Raw genomic sequence first — 23,201 nt, forward strand, 5'->3', positions numbered from 1 at the left:
GCATTTCCCATTTCAACACACGTATTTTAGCAGATTAGACCATTTTGTCATATCTCATTCAATAATTGTTCAATTCACAAACCAATGCTATCCTCGTATTCAGTTTACTCAGTAGTTTCCACCTAAGCACGAAATCCATCAAATATTAAACACCTGCAAATTCTCTATTGGTCACGATAGATACATCAATATTTAGTAATGTATCACATAGTTCGATCCATCGAAGTTCAATAACCACATTTCCGCTTTTACGGCACTATCTTTGAAAAACAGTCTCGATAGACGCATGCCTGCTTTCAAACAGGGTTGCACAGGTGACATGAAAAATATGAAATATTGAAAATTTCCGTGAAATATTTCATGAAATTTCACAAATTTGTAAAAAATATGAAACATATTTTCAGGGGCTGGGTATGCAACACGCACAAAGAAACAGCAAAAAACAAATATTAGTCGCCTTCCATTTAATTTTGAATTTAATTTCAAAAAATATTTTTCAATATTTTCCATATTTTTCTGAAATTTCAAGATTTTATTTTTCATGAAAAATTGAAATCCTGCTTTCAAATGTAATATGTTCTTTATGATTTTCAGGTCTCGTTGGATTGTTCTGGGTTCTGGTTTGGCTGACTGTCGTTCGAGACCGACCGGAAGACGATCCTTACATTTCGAGTGAAGAATTGAAGTACATTCAAGACACTCTTGGCGATACTTCCGATAAAAAGGTAAAATCAATCCCAATACTAAAACCAATTACAATACATTTCTCACGCTCCAAGCGCACCAATTTAAAGTGAGTAAGTGCGATGCGACGCAGTGCATTTTCCGTACGAATAAAATGAAGATTACTCATCCGCTTGACGGTTAATATAATGTTTGAACATGGACATCAAGATTCGTTTACCGCTTTCTCCAGAAGCGGACTACATCGCCAATCCGATCGATCTCAGTAGGCGAATTTCCCCGAGAGAATTTGGTCGGGTTTTGCAATCGGATTGGCAGTGTTACAAACCGAATGAGAAAAACGCTCTGCTGAGGTCAAGAACTAGATTCAGTCGTTCGAAAAATTTTGTCCAACTTTTGCATCCGTCCACCACAATGCTCTTGAAGCAAAAAAAAAAATCGACAAAAATGTACCCAAAAATCGTTTGCAGGGGGTGAATCTATGGTATACGTGTGGACTTAAAATCGTGAAAAATCAAAATCTTACATAAGGGACTCTCTTTAAGAAATTTTGGCATCAACGTGGGATGTACACAAAATTGCACATCATTCCCGCAATATATATGGTTCTCTAAAAATAGTTCACTTGCCAATTCGTCACAAAATTAAGAGATTTTATATTTGAATTTTTGTCCTTAGGTGCCAGTGCCGTGGAAAAATATCGTCACGTCAATGCCTGTTTGGGCCATAGTTTGTGCTCACTTCTGTGAAAACTGGGGCTTTTACACACTGCTGACTCAACTTCCAACATTCATGAAAGGTATATAATTTTTCTCAGGTTTCCATAGAGTGCGTTTTAATTTCATCTCAATACTGTGACTAGTCGGAAAGAATTGGACGTATTTCTGTCAAACGGAAGTAAGCGCCAATTTGAGTTCCGTTTGAGGAATTTGGAATGCCGGATAGCACGTTCTGTCAAACGGAACTAAGCGCCATGGAAATGCATTGCGAGTATAGGACGGAATGAGCCCGACGCCCGGTTCCGCCGCCAATCCAAGCCCCCCGCTACCTTCCTCCACCTATGGCGCTTAGTTCCGTCTGACAGAAATACGTCCAATTCTGAAACGCAGAAAAATATGCACCAGCCGCGCGACTCTAAACTTTGCGATCTTCCAGTCAAGCACGCGAGACCATTGAGACCAACTTTAAGAACCACCCATGTCCAAACCCTCGCCCGGGGTCAGCCAATGTCTTTCGATTTCAGCCAACGGCGCAAAGAAAGAGTGTACTGGCCAAGCGATTTCAATCTTGGCTATTATGGAGCACACTTGGACGTATTGCTGCCAAATGGAACTATGTGCATTATGACGTGAGCCTTGTTGCACATATTTTCTTATGGGTCTCAGAGCTCATGTCTTAATGCACATAGTTCCGTTTGGCAAAAATACGTCCACTTGAGGGACACCATCGTGAACAACTTTAACTGATGCTACCAACCGCGTAGAGCGATAGTGCACCAGTCGCGCGATTTCAAACTTGGTGTTTATGCAGCCCAGTTGTGTAGGATCATGCGAGACCATTGAGAACGGTTTTTTGAACCCCTCTTGTCCACTGCCTCGTCTGGGGTCACCAACTGCGAAATGTAAGAATGCGCAAGCCGTATGAAATCAAACTTGGTGTTAATGTAGCCCACTGAGGGGAGACGATGGAGAACAATTTTAGGATCAACCTGTGCTACATGTCTCGTCTTTGGTCAGCGGATGCTTCCTACCGCGAAAATTGAGACTGCGCACCAGCCGTGCGATTTCATTCATCTCGTTAAAGGAGCGTTCAGGCCAGGGCCGGATTAATAAGGGGGGTGGCCACATGGGCCGCGGCCCATGGCGGCAAATCTATGGGGCGGCAAAAATTTACAATTTTTTTAAGTGTAGGTATAAAAAAATCGGACTCAGAAAAAAATTACAAACGAGAAAAGGCGACAAAATCTCTCATTTTCTGAGAGTATAGTAATTTCTAATTTTGTGGTCTCTGATACAAGAGACAGCACCTTTAATTAGTCGCGTTAAGAGAGAACCAAACATGCAATTTGGCCCGGAACGGCGCGACTCAGAGGGAAATGATGACGAGGACTTGATATGAAAAGGAGAAGCCTTCGGTGCGGCGATCGGCATGTAACACATATTAGCGCCTACAAGACTGCACGAATACTTCACGCATTGCATCAAACACAGTGTGGTCAGCAGCGATCGGCGTGAAACGCATAGCGCCTACAAGAATGCATGAATACTTCACGCATTGCGCCAAACACAGTGCGGTTAGCGCGAAACGCGTAGCGCCTATAAGACTGCGTGAATACTTCACGCATTGCGTCGAACACAGTGCGTTCAGCAGTGGTCGGCGTGAAACGCATAGCGCCTACAAGACTGTCGGAATACTTCACGCATTACGCCAAACTCGGTGCGGTCTGCCCGGCGCAGCGGTGGAAGTTAAAATCATTGAACCACATTTATGTTTGTTCTTTCATAATTTTTCCGTTCATTTCTTATGAATGGAAGGCCGTGTCCACACAGAGGTAGGTTTACGAAACTTAACTTTCGCGCAAAGTTCTGTAAACTTATGCTAGTAGTGTTGACAGGGTTTTCCCAAAAAATGTGTTCAACACGAGTAAATGCGTCTTATGCACCCCTCTCCTGCTGGCACGTTAACTTGATGGTTTTTATCGAGTTTCAAAACGAATGAGAAGGGGGCGGCAAAATACAGGCGGCCCATGGGCGGCAATTAGGTGAATCCGGCCCTGGTTCAGGCTGAGGCATTGCGAATAATTTTAGAAACCCTTCTTGTCCACTCCCTCGTCCGGTGTCAGCTACTGCAGCCAACCGCGCAAAGTGAGAGTGCACCACTCGTGCGATTTCATACCTGGCCGGGTATTTATAGAGCTGATAGGGGTACAAATGAGAACAATTTTAGAAACACATAATGCCTTCACTGAAAAAAAAAAAATGCTAAAATACGGTGACAAATCACCAAATTAGTTAAATCAACCCGGTGTTCTTAATCTATTTTGATGAGTTGTCACCTTTTTTCACTATTTCATGTGTTGATTTTAGCAGTTTTTTTTTCAGTGTACAGTCTCATCCTGGGTCAGCTATTGTTGCCAACCGCGCGAAAGGCAACTGCATCTGGCAGGACCAGTCCCGGTCTTTATTGAACGGCCCTCATATGTATGAACTTGGATCAATTTTTGCGAATTTAAAGGTGTATCTTAAAAATAAAACTGTTTTATCTTTCAGATACGTTGAATTTCAACCTGGCTGAATCTGGATTTTTATCAGCCTTGCCGTACCTCGTAATGGCCCTGGTAATGCAGAGATCTGGTTACCTAGCTGACTGGGTTCGGTCCACCCATTTGACCACCACGCAGGTATATTGTTACATCTTGATCCTAATTCCTAGTATTACAGTTGTCAATTATTTAACGTACTAGGGGGCCTACCCCCTGACCGCTACGCGGCCCAACCCCCGGGAGGGCGCCTCGCGCCCTCAGGCCCGCTCCGCGGGCCCTATACACATATGTATAGGCAAACATGTTCTTCCATTTTAATACACTATTTTGTGTTCGAGCTGCATCGATTTCAAAATTTTTGACGTAAACACTCAGATTTGTAAATGATGAGGAGTAGCTGGATGTACATAATTTCACAGTCCACTTACTGGAGAAATTTCCGTTTATTATGTTATTTTTAAATACTTAATTTAAAAAAAAAAAATCGGATTTGGACCGTTAAGAGTTAATAATATTTGGTCCGTCCCGACGCGATGCAGCGCCTGCATTCTCACTTTGTATCTGCTGTTTATCTGCTGTAAATATTAATAGAAATTCAGCAATCAAGTAAACTGACCAATGTCACAAATCGAAGCCGGAAGAATGCAGGACCCTACCTTGGACCTTATACCTTGGACCTTGAACCTTGACCCTCAACTCTTCGAATGAGGATCGATTCACGAGCTTTTTCATTGTTTTATTGTTTATTCGAGTCACTCAGGTAGAATCCTACACCTTGATGTTTCTAGCGGAAACGACATATCTCTCACGCTATTAACATTGGACTTAAATGACATGAGCTTTAAAAGCTCTACAACATTAAAAGTTCGGAGTTTCATAATTTCTTGCACATCTACATCTACTACAGATGACATACATGTAAAAATCATTCTTATCGGTCCGGCAGTTCGTCAGAAATAGTGCTTCCAAGATTTTGCTTGTAGCTGTATAATATAGATGTACAATAATACCAAAGCATTATTCCACAGGTAACAAATGCACCAGCTACTGTTATAAAAATTAGAGATGCGCATTTCTTGCATGTAAAATTCTACCGGTTACATCTGGTTGCAAGTGTTTCGCTCAAAATAAATGCGAAAATTTACCCTGAAACTTCAAAACTGCTATAATTTATGCTTAGACTACGGTTGAGCTGTACTAATTGTTTGATCAATTTGGAAAAGTTAGTTTCCATTGAGACTTAAGTTAATTCGGACATATTTATGCTAAAAAGAACTATGGGCATAGGGATTGCGTGTTACCTAGTTCCTTTTAGCATCAATACGTCCATTTAACGTTTGAAATTTTCATGAAAATATTTCTTTCATAAAAAAAGAAACGGGAGAAGAATGAAAATCTTACTAGCGAGCATACGTTTTAAACAGGACAATTTTTATGAACTTGGGGGTTTAACCCTCTGACTGCTTCGCAGCCCAACCTCCTCAAAGGCCTTTGCGCATCAGACGTTATGCCTTACGCGTTACCTGTATGATTTTATAATATTTAACTTTACATGAATATGCTTCTTTTCAGACGAGAAAACTATTTAACTGCACGGCTTTCATAAGTCAGACAATTTTCATGTTTGCTGCTTCCTACATGACAGCCCCTGCTGGTGTCATTTTCTGTTTGATCATGGCCGTTGGACTAGGGGCCTTCGCTTGGTCAGCTTTCAGGTATAACACAATTCCAAATTCATCTTAGAAATATATTTCTAAATCGTCCGCCCTCTGAACTTTCAACGCCAGTGTTGAGAGAATCTGGCACACGCACACGATTAAAGCAGAATTATTTTTGAATAATTTACCATTGAAAGTAAATAATGATCTTTAATACTTTCCAAAAATGGTATTTTTGATCGCCTTCTACGTGACTTTATTCAAGAATCTTGACAGAAGCGAGTTTTTAAAAAGTCAAACAACGCAAGAATATTTGCAAATTAACGGTAAAATAACTCAACTTTTGCCACTAAATATTAAAAGCCATCAAAATTTCCATCATCGACATTTTATCGGAAAGATGTAGATAAGACATTTTATTTATTGATTTGCGAAATTGACAACTTTTTACAAGATAGACCTTATAATTACCTTGGACTTATAAAATTTAATTGCTTTCCTGTCATTTGAAGATTCATAAAAATTGTGAAACATTAATCATTTGAAAATATTTTTCAAAAGAAAAAAAAACTTCAAACATCAGACCTATAACCTACATCAATATCGCGTTGATATTACTCGAGTTTCCTGGTTTTTTTATCGTGGAATATTCAATGATAAAAACGACGTTTCGGTTATTTTCATGTCCTCACTTTTTCAAACGCCTATTAAATAAATCTAACATAAAAAGTATTCCACATTAAATCTAATCAATCGATAAAATGCATCAATAGTGTTAATTCATCTTTAGCTAAGATTCGATTTGTTGTTCTTTTTCCAGCGTGAATCACCTTGATATTGCCCCCCAATATGCCAGTTTATTGATGGGTTTTTCAAATACTTTTGCCACGATACCAGGAATAATAAGTCCTATGTTGGCGGGATATCTAGTCCAGAACAAGGTATACTATAGTTTAAGATGTATATTAACCACCATTGAGAACTTACATACTCATATGGAATAACTGCCTGTAATCTTTGAACAAACGATGTCAGAAAGAAGCTTTGCTGGAACTTCTCGCTATATCAAAAATGGCTGAGGACGTTGAGTTTTCCAAGGGGAAAAAATCTAAATTTTTGCTTGAGCCTGTAAAGTATGGAGTTGCACGATTAAAAGGTTCCATTCCAAAGTGAAATTATGCTCTCATATCAGCGCAGAAGTGTCTTACTTTCTTATGCAGCGTTACAGTCACTGAAGTTGCACCCTTCGAAAGCGTTCAGCCTCGTAATATTAATAGCGCTCCGTGAATTGTTGCGCCCGGTAAGAGCGCTGATTGCGGGAGGAATAAATAATATACTACAGAGCCATGAAATCGAGCAATCCTTTTATAATGCCAAAAACTTTAATTCAATCAGGCACACTGGTTCTAAAACGTGAACGAGATGTAAAGTGACATAAATATACAATAGCTGAAGGGGTTTAGTGCTGCACTACTTGGTGCAAAAATAACCTGAAATTCCAAAAATTGATGCTTTAAGAGCATTTTTAAGTTCAAAAAAGATAAATTGCAAATTTCAGAAAAACCCAAAAAATGTTCGTTGACGCTACTGCCAACTTTGAAAAAAGTGCATCTTCAGTAGTCAGAAATCAATCGATAATGCGACTAAAAATAGCTAACTTTTTAAATATTCAATTGCCGTGCTAATTAAAAACGCCGCATGAGCCTTCAGAAGCTGCCAGATTTCCTTTAATGAAACATAAATCATCAGGGCAATCTGTGGATGTTTTTCTTCGAATTCGTCAGAGAAGTTTATCCGCGATCGGATCTTAACTATCCGCAAATTTCAAGAGAAAATATTCATAACTCTCCTCAAAAATAAACCTTTTATCGGAGGAAATTCGACAATATTTATACGGCATTTTTTCTTAGCACGGCGGCGCAGTGCAAAATATGGATTCGACCGGAATCAGTCTAACTACATCAGACGTTGCATAATTTGCTCTGATGCTCATAATAATCAAGGGAAAATTCACAGAAAGTTTAAAGACCTTGAGTAGCCTAGCCATCTGTTTAAAAAAATAAAGCACGGTAAGTGAGAAACATGAGGGAACGTGAAATACATTTCTGTCCAAAAAATGGTGACATTTTCATCGGTCGGTGAAGAGCTCAGAGTTTGACTCATTGTTCTGAAGAATATTAGAAAACGTTTATCGTCAAAAACTGAAAATCGAGAATTTTCGACAATAATCCATCTATTAACAAGACAAAAACACTAAACATATGACTGAAATGTATGTAACAAGGTGGTAAAATAGGACTGGATCCACGCGATTTTGCGGGGAAAGCTATGCCAAAAGTTTCAAAATATTTCAATTAGGATAAAAAATGTAAGTTATAATGCCTATCTGAGCTGCCTCTACTTGAGCTAGCCAGTCTTGCACCGATGCTCACTGGAGCTCAAATTTTTTACTCTGCTTGAATTTGTCTGGCTTCCTTTCTCCGCAAAATAGTGTGAATCTCGCACTATTTTACCTTCTTGCTCCATGTATTTAGCTGTGCTGAAAAATTTTAGTACCTATATTGGGGCCTTACTTTGCCTGATTCCATCGCAATATCGTTTAAGATTTGAATATACGTATTATTAAGAGGGCTGATTTCTGCCAGTGGCGCGTCGAGCATTGCGATACATAGATATATCTACCATTTAAACCCGTGGAAAAGGGTCGACCATCAAGGTGTTCACAATTAAAAACCTTAGAGATTGATTCTTCACCTCAGATTTAAACGGAAAAATTTTGATAGCTGATGATTCACGCATTGCCACTGATCTCTGCATACTGTGTGTACTTCCACTAGTTCTAAACGGGTTTTTTCCCCTAGTGTTTCATAGAACAGCCTTCATTGTAATTCTGATTTTGTCTGTCCAACAGCAACCATCGGAGTGGCAGAACGTGTTCCTTATTGCCAGCGGGATTTATCTATTCGGGGCCATTTTCTACGGGATTTTCGCTGATGGCGAGGTTCAGCCCTGGGCCATGGACGAGAGCACGGTACAGAAACATAATTCTAACGCAAAAGACACCGAGAAACAACAATCCGAGTCTAAAATGACCAAGTACACGGTCAACCCGCCGACGTCATACACGAATCCGGCCCTGAATACGCAGGAATGAGCCATTCATCTCATGAAATTTTCAGTAGTCACCATGAGAGGACCCGACGTATTTGACTGAAAGGCTCATGATTGTTAGACAAAGTTTCCGGTGAAATGGCGCTTTGGGTCGGATCGATGAGGCAGTCAGTAAGGTGTTCAATCTTAAACAAAGACTTAAACGCAGATAAAAGACAATAAGAACTAAACAAAGGCAACTTTATTTCGTTAAACTTATGAACTTTGCTTTAAAGAGGGATCCCAAAAAAAAGAAGTTTTGTAGAGATTACGTTCGCGTCTATGGAGACTTAATTAAAATTTTTTCTGATCAAAATTTGAACAAAAATGTGAAATACTATCACAACAGCACGTACCTTAAGAAAAAGTCCACACAGGTGAAAGGAGTTTTAATTTTTTTTTTTTTTTTGATAATGTTGAGTGGATTTCCAAAGTAAAGATGTCATAATATTCATTAATCTTTCGATAAAGTTTGTCTTTTTCACCATATCGCCCGACATACACTTTTCCGTTTTTTTTGGTGATTTTTTGCGACGAAAAAATACGCGGGAAGTATTTTTATCCTATTTCAATTTCTTAAATTTGGATAATTTTTCCAGGTGATAAAAGAGTCCATAAGAGAAAAAAGTTGGGAAAATTTGTAATTTTCTTACTTACAACCGGTGCTAGTTTATTCAGTTTCTACTTGAGAGATTAACGAAAGAAGTGCAAATAATGAACCAGATCATGCACGATTAATGTGAAGGAGTATTAATAAAATACTTCTGATTGAGGCTCCTTCGGGGAAATTTTATCATATCGCTTTATAATCGTGGGTATATTCAATGATCATGGGGATACCATGACAGTTTTTTAATTTTAGAGATTCATTTTCGGCGATCTATTTTTTCTCCTACCGTGAAGATTTTTTTTTTTTAAATTTGATTCTCTTTGGCCCCAAAAATACTCAAAAATCTGCTCATGTGACTGCAAACTACGTTGGAAGCATTTATTTGTAACCTGCATTAGGCTGTGATATTTTGTAAATAGATAATTAAAAGTAGGACAGAAAATACTCGACTCACCATTTGTGAGGGTATTCAGAGATTGTGTGATCTTTAAACAGAAAGCTAATTAAAATCACACGTTTCGTTTTTTAAGAGGTTTTAAAAAGTTATTGAAAGTACTTTAGACTAGCAAAGAAACATTAGTTTGACGTCCCTTTAATAATTCTTGACACAGTTACTTCATCAACACGTTAAGTGACACATATTTGCGTCCCGTTCCACGAGATTCTACAATTTTTTTGTTCAACATTTTATTGGTCTTTTCGGGTGGTAGAGGAGGTGTCAATAAAAAATTATTGTAACTGCTGTTCTTAGCGAATACAAATTAAAATTTGCGTCTAGATTATTGTTATTTTATATTAATTTTAAGTTTCCAAGTAAAAACTAAAACTGATATGTGAACTCCTTCCGTTATTCTGTAGATTGTATGTCCTGACTAACGTCATCCGGAAAAAAAAGGAAGAAAACAATGTTGCTTTCACTTCTTGGTAATTTGTATTTTTTGTAAGGGAACGTGAGTTAATTTGACAAAAGTTGCAAGAATCATATTCATTGAACCAAAATTCAATTGTTGCAAGAATGCACGAAAAAACAAAATAGAAGAAGAGTTAAATGAAGTTTAACACTCTGTACAAGACGTTTTCCAATACGATCAATTTACTATCGTAATTTACTGAAATTTACACTCAGTTTATATTTAACTTTCCTATTTTTCCAAAATTTTCAAACGGACTATTTTATGCATGATGATAACAACAATAGAATTAAATTACTATGAATGTGAAACAATTTTTTCTGATTGTGCATTTTTTTTAACACTCAATATATTCTTTTGTTTGAGAACAAATCGTTTCATTCATGCCAGTAGTGATAAAGAGGCCCCACAATGATCTCGTGAACGGTGTTGCAAAATACTTAGGTTGGAAACTTAAATAAGTTGTGAAATTGAGCGGTGGCAATTTCTAAAGTTTTACCGCGTTTGCATTTACTTTTGTTTTTTGTAAATAAAGTTGTAGTATAGTCAGCAGTGTTGTCGTTTTTTGCTCATCTCCTCTCCCCCGAAAACCCCCAAACACGTCCAAACGCTTAGCTCCAAATGGATCGTTCAGTCACAAAACTCCGAAAATTTAAAAAAAATCGATTGCCATGCGGGAATATTTATTAGGGTAGGATGCCATTGTTGTTTATTTTTTGTGTATTCTTTATTTGCAAAAAAGTTTTTTCAACATTCCACGAGAATACCATGAACAATTTTGTTTGAAGAAATCCATCTAGAGTTCTAATTTGCTTATACCGCTATTAAACATGAAATTCCCTATTGATGTAATTGATAACTATTAGCTGCAATCAAGTTTTTATCCACTTTTTCTCCCCAGAGTTGGATTATTTATGAATTGAACGATTCAATTGTGAACGTATCCTGAATCTTAAATAGTCAGAAATTCTCATATAAAGGCAAATACGCCTTTACTTTTTAGCTGGACCGTAAAATATTCAAACATCAAAACATCAAACCGTTTTTCTTTAGATGACATGCATCAATTGTCTTTGATGGCAATACCTTATGGCGAATAATGTGTCAGAAGGATCGCATCATTTGGATTACACTTTTCAGAAAGGAACTACTATTATAGGTTTATCCATTAAACCACCTATCTGCATAGGGAAATTAATGGAACATACGTTGATCCTAAAAAGAGTCAGGTAAATCGAGTCGAATGGAGCTCCAACTTCTAGACATGGATCAGTGTTCAAGGTAAGAATTTAAGCATTCTGATACAAGTTTCTAAACGAATATTTCATGTAGAACAAGACTCACGCAGCAAACTAAAAGTGAAAAAAAACTAAAGTACTGACGGTTTTTTTTTTTTTTTTTTTTTTTTTTTTTTTTTTTTTTTTTTACATTGGTCCCGCGTAATTTGGATTCCCCGCTGGCAAGAGAAACAAAAGTCTACTTGAGTCAAATCGTCCACTTCAACAGCTTTGGCAGGCACCTTATTTGAACAATGTTCCTTCCCCGACTTGTGTTGTTCAAAATGTCAACAACGTGCAACAGCTGAGCCGAAGAACAGAGATTGAGGCTGCCATACTTTCGAACCGCCCAGGCACTGTGAATGTAATGTTTAGTGCCCGATTTGTCCAAAGTAGACTTGTGTTTATCCTCAGGAGGTTTGAATTTACGCTTTAAGAACGTTACATAATTAAGTTAGGAGTAGGATTCAATAATTTTTGTAGCGCAAATCGTGTTTAGCATGGAAGTTTCATCAAGAAACATGTATCAGGATGTTTAAATTTGCACCTTTTCCGCGAGTCTGTTAAAGTAATTTGGAATCAATTAGGGCTATTTTAAAGTGAATTTGAGTGAGAGAATCGCGAAATACGTACCGTCAAAGTAATTTGATCTTTGATCTCCTCCCCGATATGGGTACAGGATAATATCACTATTCAATAGAGTAATGATGCACTAAAAATACGCGACACGTTTTTGGAATTGGATCACGCGTAACTCACCTGTGTAATTTTTATCACGTTAAGTGGTTACGTCATGCAGTGGACGATAATATGCACTTACACTGCGTGAAATGGGATGCCAGCATAATAATTATTACGTAGGGCGAAAGTGCGATTTCTATTAATGAGTTCTAACGGAAGGGAAGCTTTGATTTGAGGATTCATACGGAAATGGTGAAGTTTGGTTGCCCATTTCATCGAATTGCATGTAGATTTCTTTTAAAAAAAGTACATGTTCATTATTTTTTCTCCTTCAATTGGTCTTATTTTTGCTTAACGGAACCAGTGACCGGTGGGATAGAAGGGATGTGCTCGTTAGTTGAGGTCCCAAGAATGAATTGGAATTATAAAGCGCAAATGACGTCAGCGGTGACGAAGCCGCTGCCGCGGTCTCCCATGGGCGTCTATAACTCATGAGCCCTGTCCACAACGCTCTTTTGCCATGCCCACGGCTCACGGGTGCCGCATTCAGTGGACAGATAGTTCCGTTTCACAGAATGCTAAATCCTGCTTTTCCATCTTTCCAAAGGGAATCATGCCCACTTTAACGTTGTTTCTTATGAAGCTTTCTAGAGCACACCCCATCTTTTCCACTCGTCTGTAGTTCTGTTTGACAGAAATACGTCCAAACGAAAGGACATATTTTGAATAAAGAATTAAATGATGTAAAGTCGACTCTTTGTTACAAGGAAATAGAGCTCTTGTGTGTTTCTCTAAATGCATCTACGTTGACTGAAGACAGGCCCGGACTTAGGGCGTGTGCAGGGCGTGCGGCGCACACGGGCGCCAGCCTTTGGGGGGCGCCACAAAAGAAGAAGAGAGGGAACAAGCTGTTGGTTCCAACACTACTGTGTTGGAGAGCTCGCCTTTGGGAAACTATTAACAACTATTAATGATTTTTTCTGAAATTGTATATGTATTAAATGAATCTTTACCCAATTATCAGAGGTTACATGCCGATGCAAAAGGTTATGACGTAATTTCATATGACAAATTTTTCACATTACAATAAATAAAGAGAAATACAGAGAGAGAAATGATAGAGATAAATATCTTTTATGAATGTGATTTTGCGGCAAATTTTGCAATGGCTATTTTTGCCATCGCATTTTTGTTTCTGGCTTTCATCGTTGATATGCTTTTTCTTAACTTGTCAACAATGCAATGAAACCATATGATTTAATTTTTTTTTTTTCTTTAAATCAAGTCGCCAACTTGAATTAAGGTTATACTTTGTTAAGCTGGCAGTATGAAATTCTGAATTTTTATCGGCACAGAGTTCAAAGAAACTATAATTGGGCACGGTTCGGAGGAACGTTTCCCATAATTCTTACACAATACTTATGGTATACACTAAGAGCTGAAAAGGAATTCACTTGAATTTTAGCGTGGAGCTCGAAAGACCTTTTCAAGCCTTTGTATGCGAGTGGCTCAATGGAGCACCTCGCGTACTATAAATAGCACGGAGCTCGAAAGAGCACTTCATGCATCTGTATTTTAAGGTTAAAACGAACTCTAAAGAAACTCAATGCGAGGCTCAAACGAACTCTCAAGCATTCTTAATGCGAGGCTCAAGCGAACTCCCAAGCATTCTTAATGCGAGGGGCTCAAACGAATCCTAAAGCATTCTTAATATGAGGTTTAAACAAACTCTGAAAGGATCCCAATGCGAGTCTCAACCGAGCTCTCAAGGATGCAATTATTTTGAGGTTACTTAACCTTCTATGGTACCAATAACGGCAATCTTAAGGATTATCCATTAATTATGCGCAAATCTCAATCTTAGTCTTAGTAACTTAAAATTCATTGAACAAATTATTAAATCACGTCGAGGTCACCATGTTTTTTATTTTAAGAAATAATAACAATTGCAAGTACAACTGCACACAAAAACTGCATTGAAAAGATAAGAGGATGATAACATACAATTAGGTTATTTGCCATAAAACCATAGCAACATGCTATAATATGCTCGGCCAATGGAAAGTGCTGCTCTCTAGTGTAGCAAACGAGGAACAATTAATCCTCAGTTGAATGAGGGAACGGAAATGTTCGACGGAGGAAAACTGTAACCCGCGAAAATTCAACTTTTAGACCTTGAAATCAATGGGATTTTGGCCGTTCCTCCGACGGCAACGAGAACCATCCATTTGTCGCCACGGACACTACCAATGCTAAAAGAAATCGATCGCAAAGAGCTCTCCCGTATGGGCGAGCTCAAAAAAGGGGGGAAAAGGGAAAGGAAAAAAGGGAAGAAAGGACAAGGGGAAAAAAGAAAAAGGAAACAAGGTTGGGCAGTGAAAGCAAGGAAGAAGGGGGGAAATGGAAGGAAAAATGAGGCAAGAAAGGTGAAAAGAGAGTCCGCGAGAAAGGGGGGGGGGGCATAAAAACCATAGACAAAATATAAAGAGAATTGCCTCTATAGGTAAATTTTCAGGACAAAAACTCCACCCGGTCCATAGACGGTCAGGCGCCCCTTGACCCTAAATTTGCGGCTGTGCAGAAATACAAGAGTAGGCATGTAGTAAGATGGCGCCATAAATCCATCGAACAGGAGCCGACATAACATTTTAGGCCACGTCCGCCATCTTGGATTTGAGAATTTTTAAACATCGTAAAAATTCGAGTTTTCGGTCGAAAAATACCCCCAGACACCGAGTTTCAAAAAAATCCATCGAACAGGAGCCGACATAACATTTTAGGCCACGTCCGCCATCTTGGATTTGAGAATTTTCAAAAATCGACTAAAAATTCGAGTTTCCCGTCAAAAAATACCTCCTGACACCGAATTTCAGAAAAATCCAGCGAACAGGGGCCGAGATAGCATTTTAAGCCATTTCGGATTTTCGAATTTTGAATTTTTTTAATTTTGACAGATTTTGATTTAGAACGCGTGATCCCCAAAATCGAAGCTCAGATTCGGATTCCTCGTTAAAAATCGATGCGATTTCATGTATCATACCCTGACACCGAATTTCAGGAGAATCCATCGAACAGGAGCCGAGATGGCATTTTAAGCCACTTCAGTCATTTCGGATTTTTGAAGTTGAAAAATTTTACTTAAAACGCGTGACACTCAAAATCGAAGTTCAGATTCGGATTCTTCGTAAAAAATCGATGCGATTTCATGTATTATACCCTGACACCGAATTTCAGGAAAATCCATTGAACAGGAGCCGAGACGGCATTTTAAGACACGTCAGTCATTTCAGATTTTCGAATTTGGAAAATTTGACTTAAAACGCGTGATATCCAGAATTGAAGTTCAGATTCGGATTCCTCGTTAAAAATTGATACAATTTCATGTATCATACTCGAGCATAGCGTGAAGGAAAGAGACGTAACGTAGGCATACTGATTCGAGCATATGAATGCAACGTGGCAAAATGGGTATAGTGCTCAGTGGGTCAGCGGAGGAGGAAGAATAAGAATTTATCGTGAGGAATTCCTCGCGACGAAACCGAACGCTTAGCCGGCGCCAAGTGGCGCCTCCCCGTTCGGTTTCACTCGGGCGACAGGCGGCGGCGTAGTTCAAAGGGGAAGAATCTATACGCGTCGTTAAACCTTTTTCCTTCACGCTATTTCAACATAAGATACATGAAATCTCATCAATTTTTCACGAGGAATCCGAATCTGAGCTTAGAATTTGGATATTACGCGTTTTAATCTATTTAAAATTGTAAGAGAATTTACAGAATTGTCATTGAAAATTGATCACACATTAGTGTTTTTTTACGTCATTAAACCTCTTTCCTTCACGCTATTCTAAAATTTGATGCATGAAATTGCATCAGTTTTTCACGAGGAATCCGAATCTGAGCTTAGATTTTGAATATTACGCGTTTTAATCTATTTAAAATCGTAGGAGAAATTACAGAATTGTCCTTGAAAATTGATCACACATTAGTGATTTTTTACCCCGTTTTTCTTCTACGTTCACGTAATGAAATTAGATCAACAGTTGACTCATCGACTAGTCTAGCCTAACCCCTCAGAATCGGTCTAAAGGGCGAACTATTTTATCAGATAAGATGTGCGGTCCTATAGTTTCCGGGCAATTGCGGTTTGATGGAAGCCGCGATGAGGAGAAACGGAAGATACCTATGCGAGACTCGGGCGGATATTAAGTGAGAAACCAGGTAGGGGAAAGGCTTTCTTCCCGAAAAGTTAGTGCTCGGGCAAACTTACATGGTCACTGGAGCATTGTATAGCAGGTTGTGAGTAGTGTATATATAGGGATATACCGACAAATTTGACCTTTAAGACGACACCTACGTGACCCCGGTGTGAGATCACTGGGAATCGGTGTGACGTCACTGGCGACTGGTTGCGGGTTGCTTACCTATCGTTACCAGTGTTGTAAAATTGTGCAGAAAAATCGGAATTAATTTACGGTGAGGGGTGGGGTATGGTGCATGATTTTACAACCATGATGTGTCGTCACTAGCGACTGTTGCGGGTTGCCTACCCAGCAAGGGGCAACTTGTTGCGTGTTGCCTGGCTATCAGGGGCAGGTATAGTCGTTACCTACGTTGTCAGACTGAGCAGGAAAATCGGAATTAATTGAAGGGCATGGTCGGGTGATGGATATTTTAGCGTATGATCTGGCAACAATGTTTCCATGATACCGGTGTTGTAAAATTGTGCAGAAAAATGTTGATTATTTCGGAATGAGGGTGGGGTATGACGTATGATTTTGCAACCATGTTGTGACGTCACTAACGACTGGTTAATTGTTGGGTGTTGCGTAACTATCAGGGGCAAGTATAGACGATACCAACGTTGTAAAATTGAGCGGGAAAATTTGAATTAATTACGGGTGATGGATGTTTTACACCGTAAAATGGCAACCGCCTTTTCATGCTGTGACGTCACCAACGTTGTAAAATTGAGCGGGAAAATTTGAATTCATTACCGGTGATGGGTGTTTTACACCGTAAAATGGTAACCGTCTTTTCATGCTGTGGCGTTACCAACCTTGTAAAATTGAACAGAAAAATCGGGGTTAATTTAAGGGTGTTGAATGATTTACTGGGCGATATGATGTGAAATTGAGCGGGAAAATTTCGGGTGTTTTAGAGTATAAAATGATAGCCGTCTTTTCATGCTGTGACGACTCATCAGTCGACATTGAAAAAAAAATTGGGCTCGGCTCGGCTCGGCTCGGCTCGGCTCGGCTCGCTCGGGTCGGGTGAATTTTCAAAATCTACCTTTGACAAGACTCGTGCAATGTAATCACCCTGTACAACGGTGAAAATTTCCGAAAATTTAATAATCTTATAAACACGAACCGAAGGAATGTGTTGGTGTAATGCGTGAATATTTCAACATGTGACGACACACACTGGCCTCTATTGCGTCATTCTAGGATACCAAGAAAATGAGATCCCTATGCTAGGAAAAGAAGTACCTATAGATTTCTATCTGTTGACAGCGAATCTTACCGAGAGGGGGTTATAACTTTCGAGTCACCCGGTTGGTAATTGAATAATTATCTTCGTTTTTAATCGATGCGACATTTCGTCGGTGGAATTTAAACCCGGTAGGTAATTGAATAATTATTATTATTATTTTTTATCATCGCTTTTAACCGCTGTGGAATTTCTAGCAAGAGAGGAATGTGATACTTGATGCTGCGCTTTCCTAATACCGAGTGTAATAAGCCGAATCTTTTTTCGGTGGGCTATGAACATGACCGTGAGAATTATATCAAATACTTGAAGGGTCAAATACCTGAAGAGTCGTGATGTGACATTTATTTTTTTTTTCTATATCAAAATCATCTATAAATGCTGAGGATGAACCCCGGAGTAACTTCATACTGTTACTCTGCCAGTTGGTTCCTCTGCCTCGTGACGTGCTCTGCTTCGTGTCATCCTCAAGTGGTGAGTCTACTTACATGTTTTCAAATCGAAAATTTCTAGTGAATTATATTACCCGAAAGTGACTTGTTTTAACAATTTTTCATTCCAATATTCCAAATCGAGAATTTCTAGTCAAAAAAAATATTACCCAAAAATTTCTAGACACATATATTACCCGAAAATTGAAAATTTCTAGCGAATTATGCCAGCCGAAAGTGACCTGATTTAATCCAATAATTTCTAACGAATTATATTACCCGAAAGCGAGTTGTTTTCAATCGAAAATTTCCAGTTCATTTAAATCGATAATTTCAAATCGAAAATTTCCACTCCATTCAAATCGATAATTTCAAATCCAAAATTTCTATAAAAAAACCTACTTGATCCTCTTCTGAAAACAGATTTCTCTCACAATTACAGATTCACCTCCTCCTTTCGACAGCTTTTATTCCTGAGCGTGTCTCATTTTGAAAATCTTAAATTGGTGAGTCTATGTGTTTTACTGCTAGTTCGAAGGAAACAATATTCCAATAATTTCCATTCCAATAATTTTCAGACAAATATATCACCCGAAAATCGGAAATAATTTCTGGTGAATTATATTGCCCGAAAGTGACTTCTTTTAATTCAAACTGTATTCAAATCGATAATTCCAAATCTAAAATTTCCAGTGCATTCAATCGAAAATTTCCAGTTCATTCAACTCGATAATTTCTAATCGATAATTTCAAAATCGAAAATTTCCACTCCATTCAAATCGATAATTTCTATAAAAAAAAAAAAAACTACTTGATTATCTTCTGAAAACCAATTTCTCTCTCTCTCAATTACAGATTCACCTTGTGTCTGATATTTCCATCCGCCTACCCGAGCGTGTCTCATTTTTAAAAATATTAATTGGTGAGTCTATGTATATGTCTGCGTGTTTTATTGTATTCAAATCGAAATTTTCCACTCCATTCAAATCGATAATTTCAAATCAAAAATCGAAAATTTCCAGTACATTCATTTCGATAATTTCAAATCGAAATTTTTCACTGCATTCAAATCGATAATTTCAAATTGATAATTTCAAATCGAAAATTTCTAGAGAAGTCATCTGTTTTAATCCAAAATTTTTATAAAACCTGGTTAATCCTCTTCTTCTGAAAACCAATCTCTCTCTCTCTCTCTCTCTCAATTACAGATTCACCTATAGTGCTATTTTCACCTCCCGTCAGCTTCATACCTGTACGTGCCATATTCTAAAAATCCTAAATTGGTGAGTCTATGTGTGTGTGTTTTACTATAGCAGTTTTCAAATCGATAATTTCCACTGCATTTAAATCGATAATTTCAAACAATCGATCATTTCGACTTATTTATATCTTGATTTTTAAATAAAAGGAAAAATTAAGTCTCTCTCTCTCCAAGCAGCACATCTTTATCATTTTTTAATCGGGGAGTTTGCTACAATACTTGTTTTCAAGTTTGATTGATTGATCGATCGATGGTTCATGTCAGGTGAAAAATGTATTTCATTTTACCGAAAAAGTGATGGATTTTTATATCAATTTCAGATACATTCATCCATCCGTCCGTCCGTCCGTCCGTCCTCCTCTTCGTTTTTAGCTGTTATTCAAAAGTGAGTTCCTTCTTCAAAATTTACTTCTTCTTCTTCTACTAAAAATGGCTCCTACTTTCTACTGCAACTACTGCGATGTCTACTATACGGAAAACTACGCCCACGATTCGGGCGTAGATCATATATCTAACCTTTTCCAATCCGATTTAACCGTGGAGGACTTAACGGTTAAATCTTTCTTCTTCAAAAATGAGGACCCTCAACTCTCCGATCTCCCCGAATTTTTCGCGATAAAAAAAAATGAAATTGTAGATAAGCTTAGATTTATTTTAGACAATTATACCGAAGTAAAAATTAAAATTAATAGCTACTTGATAAGGACTGATTCGAGTAAAAATGAAAAGAGAGGGCTTAGTATCGTGACGAAATACGTCAATAGCCCTCCGATTTCAGATCTCGAATCAGTGTTCGATCACTTTGTAAGTAAGAATTTAGAAATAAAAGAAGTCTTGTCCCCGACGCCTCTTCCAGCGGAGCCAACGTCAGCATCGTCAACCTCGTTAAACGAGGATGACGTCATTGGCGATGAGGAGGCACCAGCGGTGGCGGGGGCGGGAGCGCTGCCTCTTCCAGCGGTGCCAGCGTCAGCATCATCAACCTCGTTAAACGATGATGACGTCATCGGCGATGAGGAGGCACCATCGGCGTCGGGTGCGGGGGCGGTGCTGGAGACACTGCTCGGTGTCGAAGTTCGGTTTTTAGAGGGTAAATTCGCCCGTTTTTGTGAGATTTGTGAGGATTTCTACCTAAAAACCTCTCGGCACAACCGCACGTTCGACCACCTCCGGAATTTGTTCGGATCCGACGAGCAAGTTCGCGAAATGCCTGCCGCCGCGCGGGGACAACTTCGGACTTTTTTCATTAAAAATACCGACCCGAGCGTTTTAGATACGGATCTGCACTTGAAAAAAATCAAATTTCTTATTGTTCAAATTTTAAAAGACACGCTATCTCAACTTCAAACAATAAAATCTAATATAATCGTGCATTCCGAATACATTTTACCGAGAGAGGGGGAAATTCAGGGGGTCTCGTTCAAAACGAAAAATTACAATATTTATCACGAAGCCGATTGCCAAAACACATACTTGCTATTTGAATCCAGTATCAAAAAAGAGAGTGCAGATTTCTATCTAAAAGGTTCGGGTTGGACCATTAGTAAAATCATAGGCTCCGAGCTGAGAGTGAATAAATTCAATGTCGTAGCATCTAGTGGCTCTAGTTATTTACCTCTACCTATAAGCTCTAGTTACGTAGTAAATTGTAAAAATCGAGATTCTCGCTGCTTCATGTACGCCATGCTGGCTAAATATCTGCCTAAAGCTGGGAAAAGTCAAAGACCCGATTCTTACAAACAATACCTGGATAAATATGACTTTAGCTGCGTCAATTTCCCGGTCGAGATCGAGGAAATAGGTAAATTCGAAAAACGGAATAACTGCTCCGTCTCGGTTTTCGGGTTGGGCCGTGTCGGAGATAAGGAAACGATTCGCGTGTTTCCTATTCGTGTGAGTTTGAGAGAAATCGAGAATCGACACACCGATCTCTTGTACATCACCGATGAGAGCGAGAGCAAATTTCACTATTGCTACATTTCCAATTTTGATAGTCTAGTCCGTAAGCAGATAACAAAATCCAAGAACAGGATTTATATCTGCAAGAAATGTTTCGCTCATAAATATAGTCCCGAAGATCTGACGGCTCATAAAAAACTGTGTTACGCTATATCTAGCGATTTGTTCATCGCCTCTGCCCCTCGGGATTTAGTCAAATGTTTCAAAGACGAGAACAAAATGATTCCAAATAACTTTCTGGTTTTCGCCGATTTTGAAAGTTATTTGGAAAAAATTGATCACGAGCCCGGTTTAAATTCTTTCAATTTCAGACGTCACCAGCCCCTGTCTTACGCATATCTCATCGTTTCTACAGATCCCAATTTCAACACCCCCTCCCCTGTTCTCTATCGAGGTAAAGACCCCCATATTCATTTCGTGAAAAAGATGATCGAAATTGCGCAGGAGATAAACGAGAGTTACAATGATCGCAATTCCGAAATTATAATGAGCCCGTCGGATCTTCTCGATTTTGAAAATGCTAGCAATTGTAAAATTTGCCATGTCAGTTTTGACGCCCCAGGCGTTGTAAAGTGTCGCGATCACTCGCACGAATATTCGCCAGAGGGGGAGTCTAACTATCGAGGCGCACTTTGCAGTCTATGCAATATCAAGTACCGTCACCCCGCCCATATGACGGTTGTTTATCACAACGGGTCCAAGTACGATTTCAAATACGTGGTTCAAGGGCTCCAAGGGCTTCCGTATCGCGTTGAAATCGTACCAGCGAGCGAGGAGAATTTCATAAGCATCAAAGTGTACGTATCGCAACGGTTTCATATTCGATTCATCGATTCCTATCGATTCCTCCCGTCATCTTTGGACAAACTCGTCTCGACGCTCGATGAGTCGGCCTTCACGTACACGCGACGGTTCTGCTCCACTCCGGCGCAGTACCGTATCGCTCGACGAAAACCGGTTTTTTGTTACGATTTCGTCGACAGTCCTGACAAGCTGGAGCTCACCGAGCCGCCGGCACCCGAACATTTTTACAATTCTCTCACCGACACGGCGGTGACGCCTGAGGATTATGCAAACTTTCTCGAGGCCTGGAAAGAGTTCGGGTGCCGAACGCTCGGCGAATACTACGATTTTTACCTTTGTTGCGATGTGAATTTGCTCGCCGATTTGTGCCTCGATTTTAGAGCTCTGTGTCTCAAGGTTTACGGCCTCGATTGTTTCAATTACATGACGTTGCCGAGTTTCGGGTTCTCGGCCGCGCTCAAAACCACGCAGGCTCGTATCAAGCTGTTCAAAGACTACGAGATGACCTTGATGACCATGTCCGGGATACGGGGCGGTATCGTTCAAGTGGGCAAACGCTACATGAAGCCCAATAACCCGCTTTGCAATGACTACGATCCTTCAGCTCCACATTCTTGGGGACTGTACCTGGACATAAATTCTCTGTACGCGCACACGATGACTCTGAGTTTGCCGTACGATGATTACAGGTGGCTCACCGCGGACGAGTTGTCGCGGCTCGACGTCACCGCGGTGCCCGATGACGCTCCGACCGGGTACGTGCTCGACGTATCGATTGCCTATCCCGAGCACTTGCACGAGCTTCATCAAGGGCTCCCGTTTTTGTGTAACAACGAATTACCTCCTCTGCCGAGCGCGAAACAACCCCGGCTCCTGGCCTCCTTCCGTGACCGTGAAAATTACATCATTCACTACGTCACGTTGAAACAAGCCTTGCGCCACGGGCTCCGGCTGGTGAAAATCAACCGGGCTTTCAGTTTCAGCCAAAAACCTTTTTTGAAACCTTTCATTGAGAAAAATATCA

The 23,201-nt window shown here is 39.4% G+C and overlaps 1 protein-coding gene across 2 annotated transcripts in view; it reads left to right on the plus strand.

Moving 5' to 3' along the window:
- Positions 1–23,201, plus strand: part of LOC109036753 (sialin) — a 68,129-nt gene that overhangs the window by 37,108 nt on the left and 7,820 nt on the right. The window contains exons 5-10 of one of the 2 annotated variants that reach the window (XM_019051116.2): positions 595–725; positions 1,363–1,483; positions 3,954–4,084; positions 5,519–5,661; positions 6,425–6,545; positions 8,516–8,635. In XM_019051116.2, the coding sequence (XP_018906661.2) occupies positions 595–725; positions 1,363–1,483; positions 3,954–4,084; positions 5,519–5,661; positions 6,425–6,545; positions 8,516–8,635 (767 nt within the window). Of the gene's footprint in view, positions 1–594; positions 726–1,362; positions 1,484–3,953; positions 4,085–5,518; positions 5,662–6,424; positions 6,546–8,515; positions 10,825–23,201 lie in introns of those variants that run through there. The other variant, XM_019051114.2, reaches the window with a different exon arrangement.

The sequence above is a fragment of the Bemisia tabaci genome, chromosome 7 (genome assembly GCF_918797505.1).
Source record: "Bemisia tabaci chromosome 7, PGI_BMITA_v3".
Lineage (NCBI taxonomy): Eukaryota > Metazoa > Arthropoda > Insecta > Hemiptera > Aleyrodidae > Bemisia > Bemisia tabaci.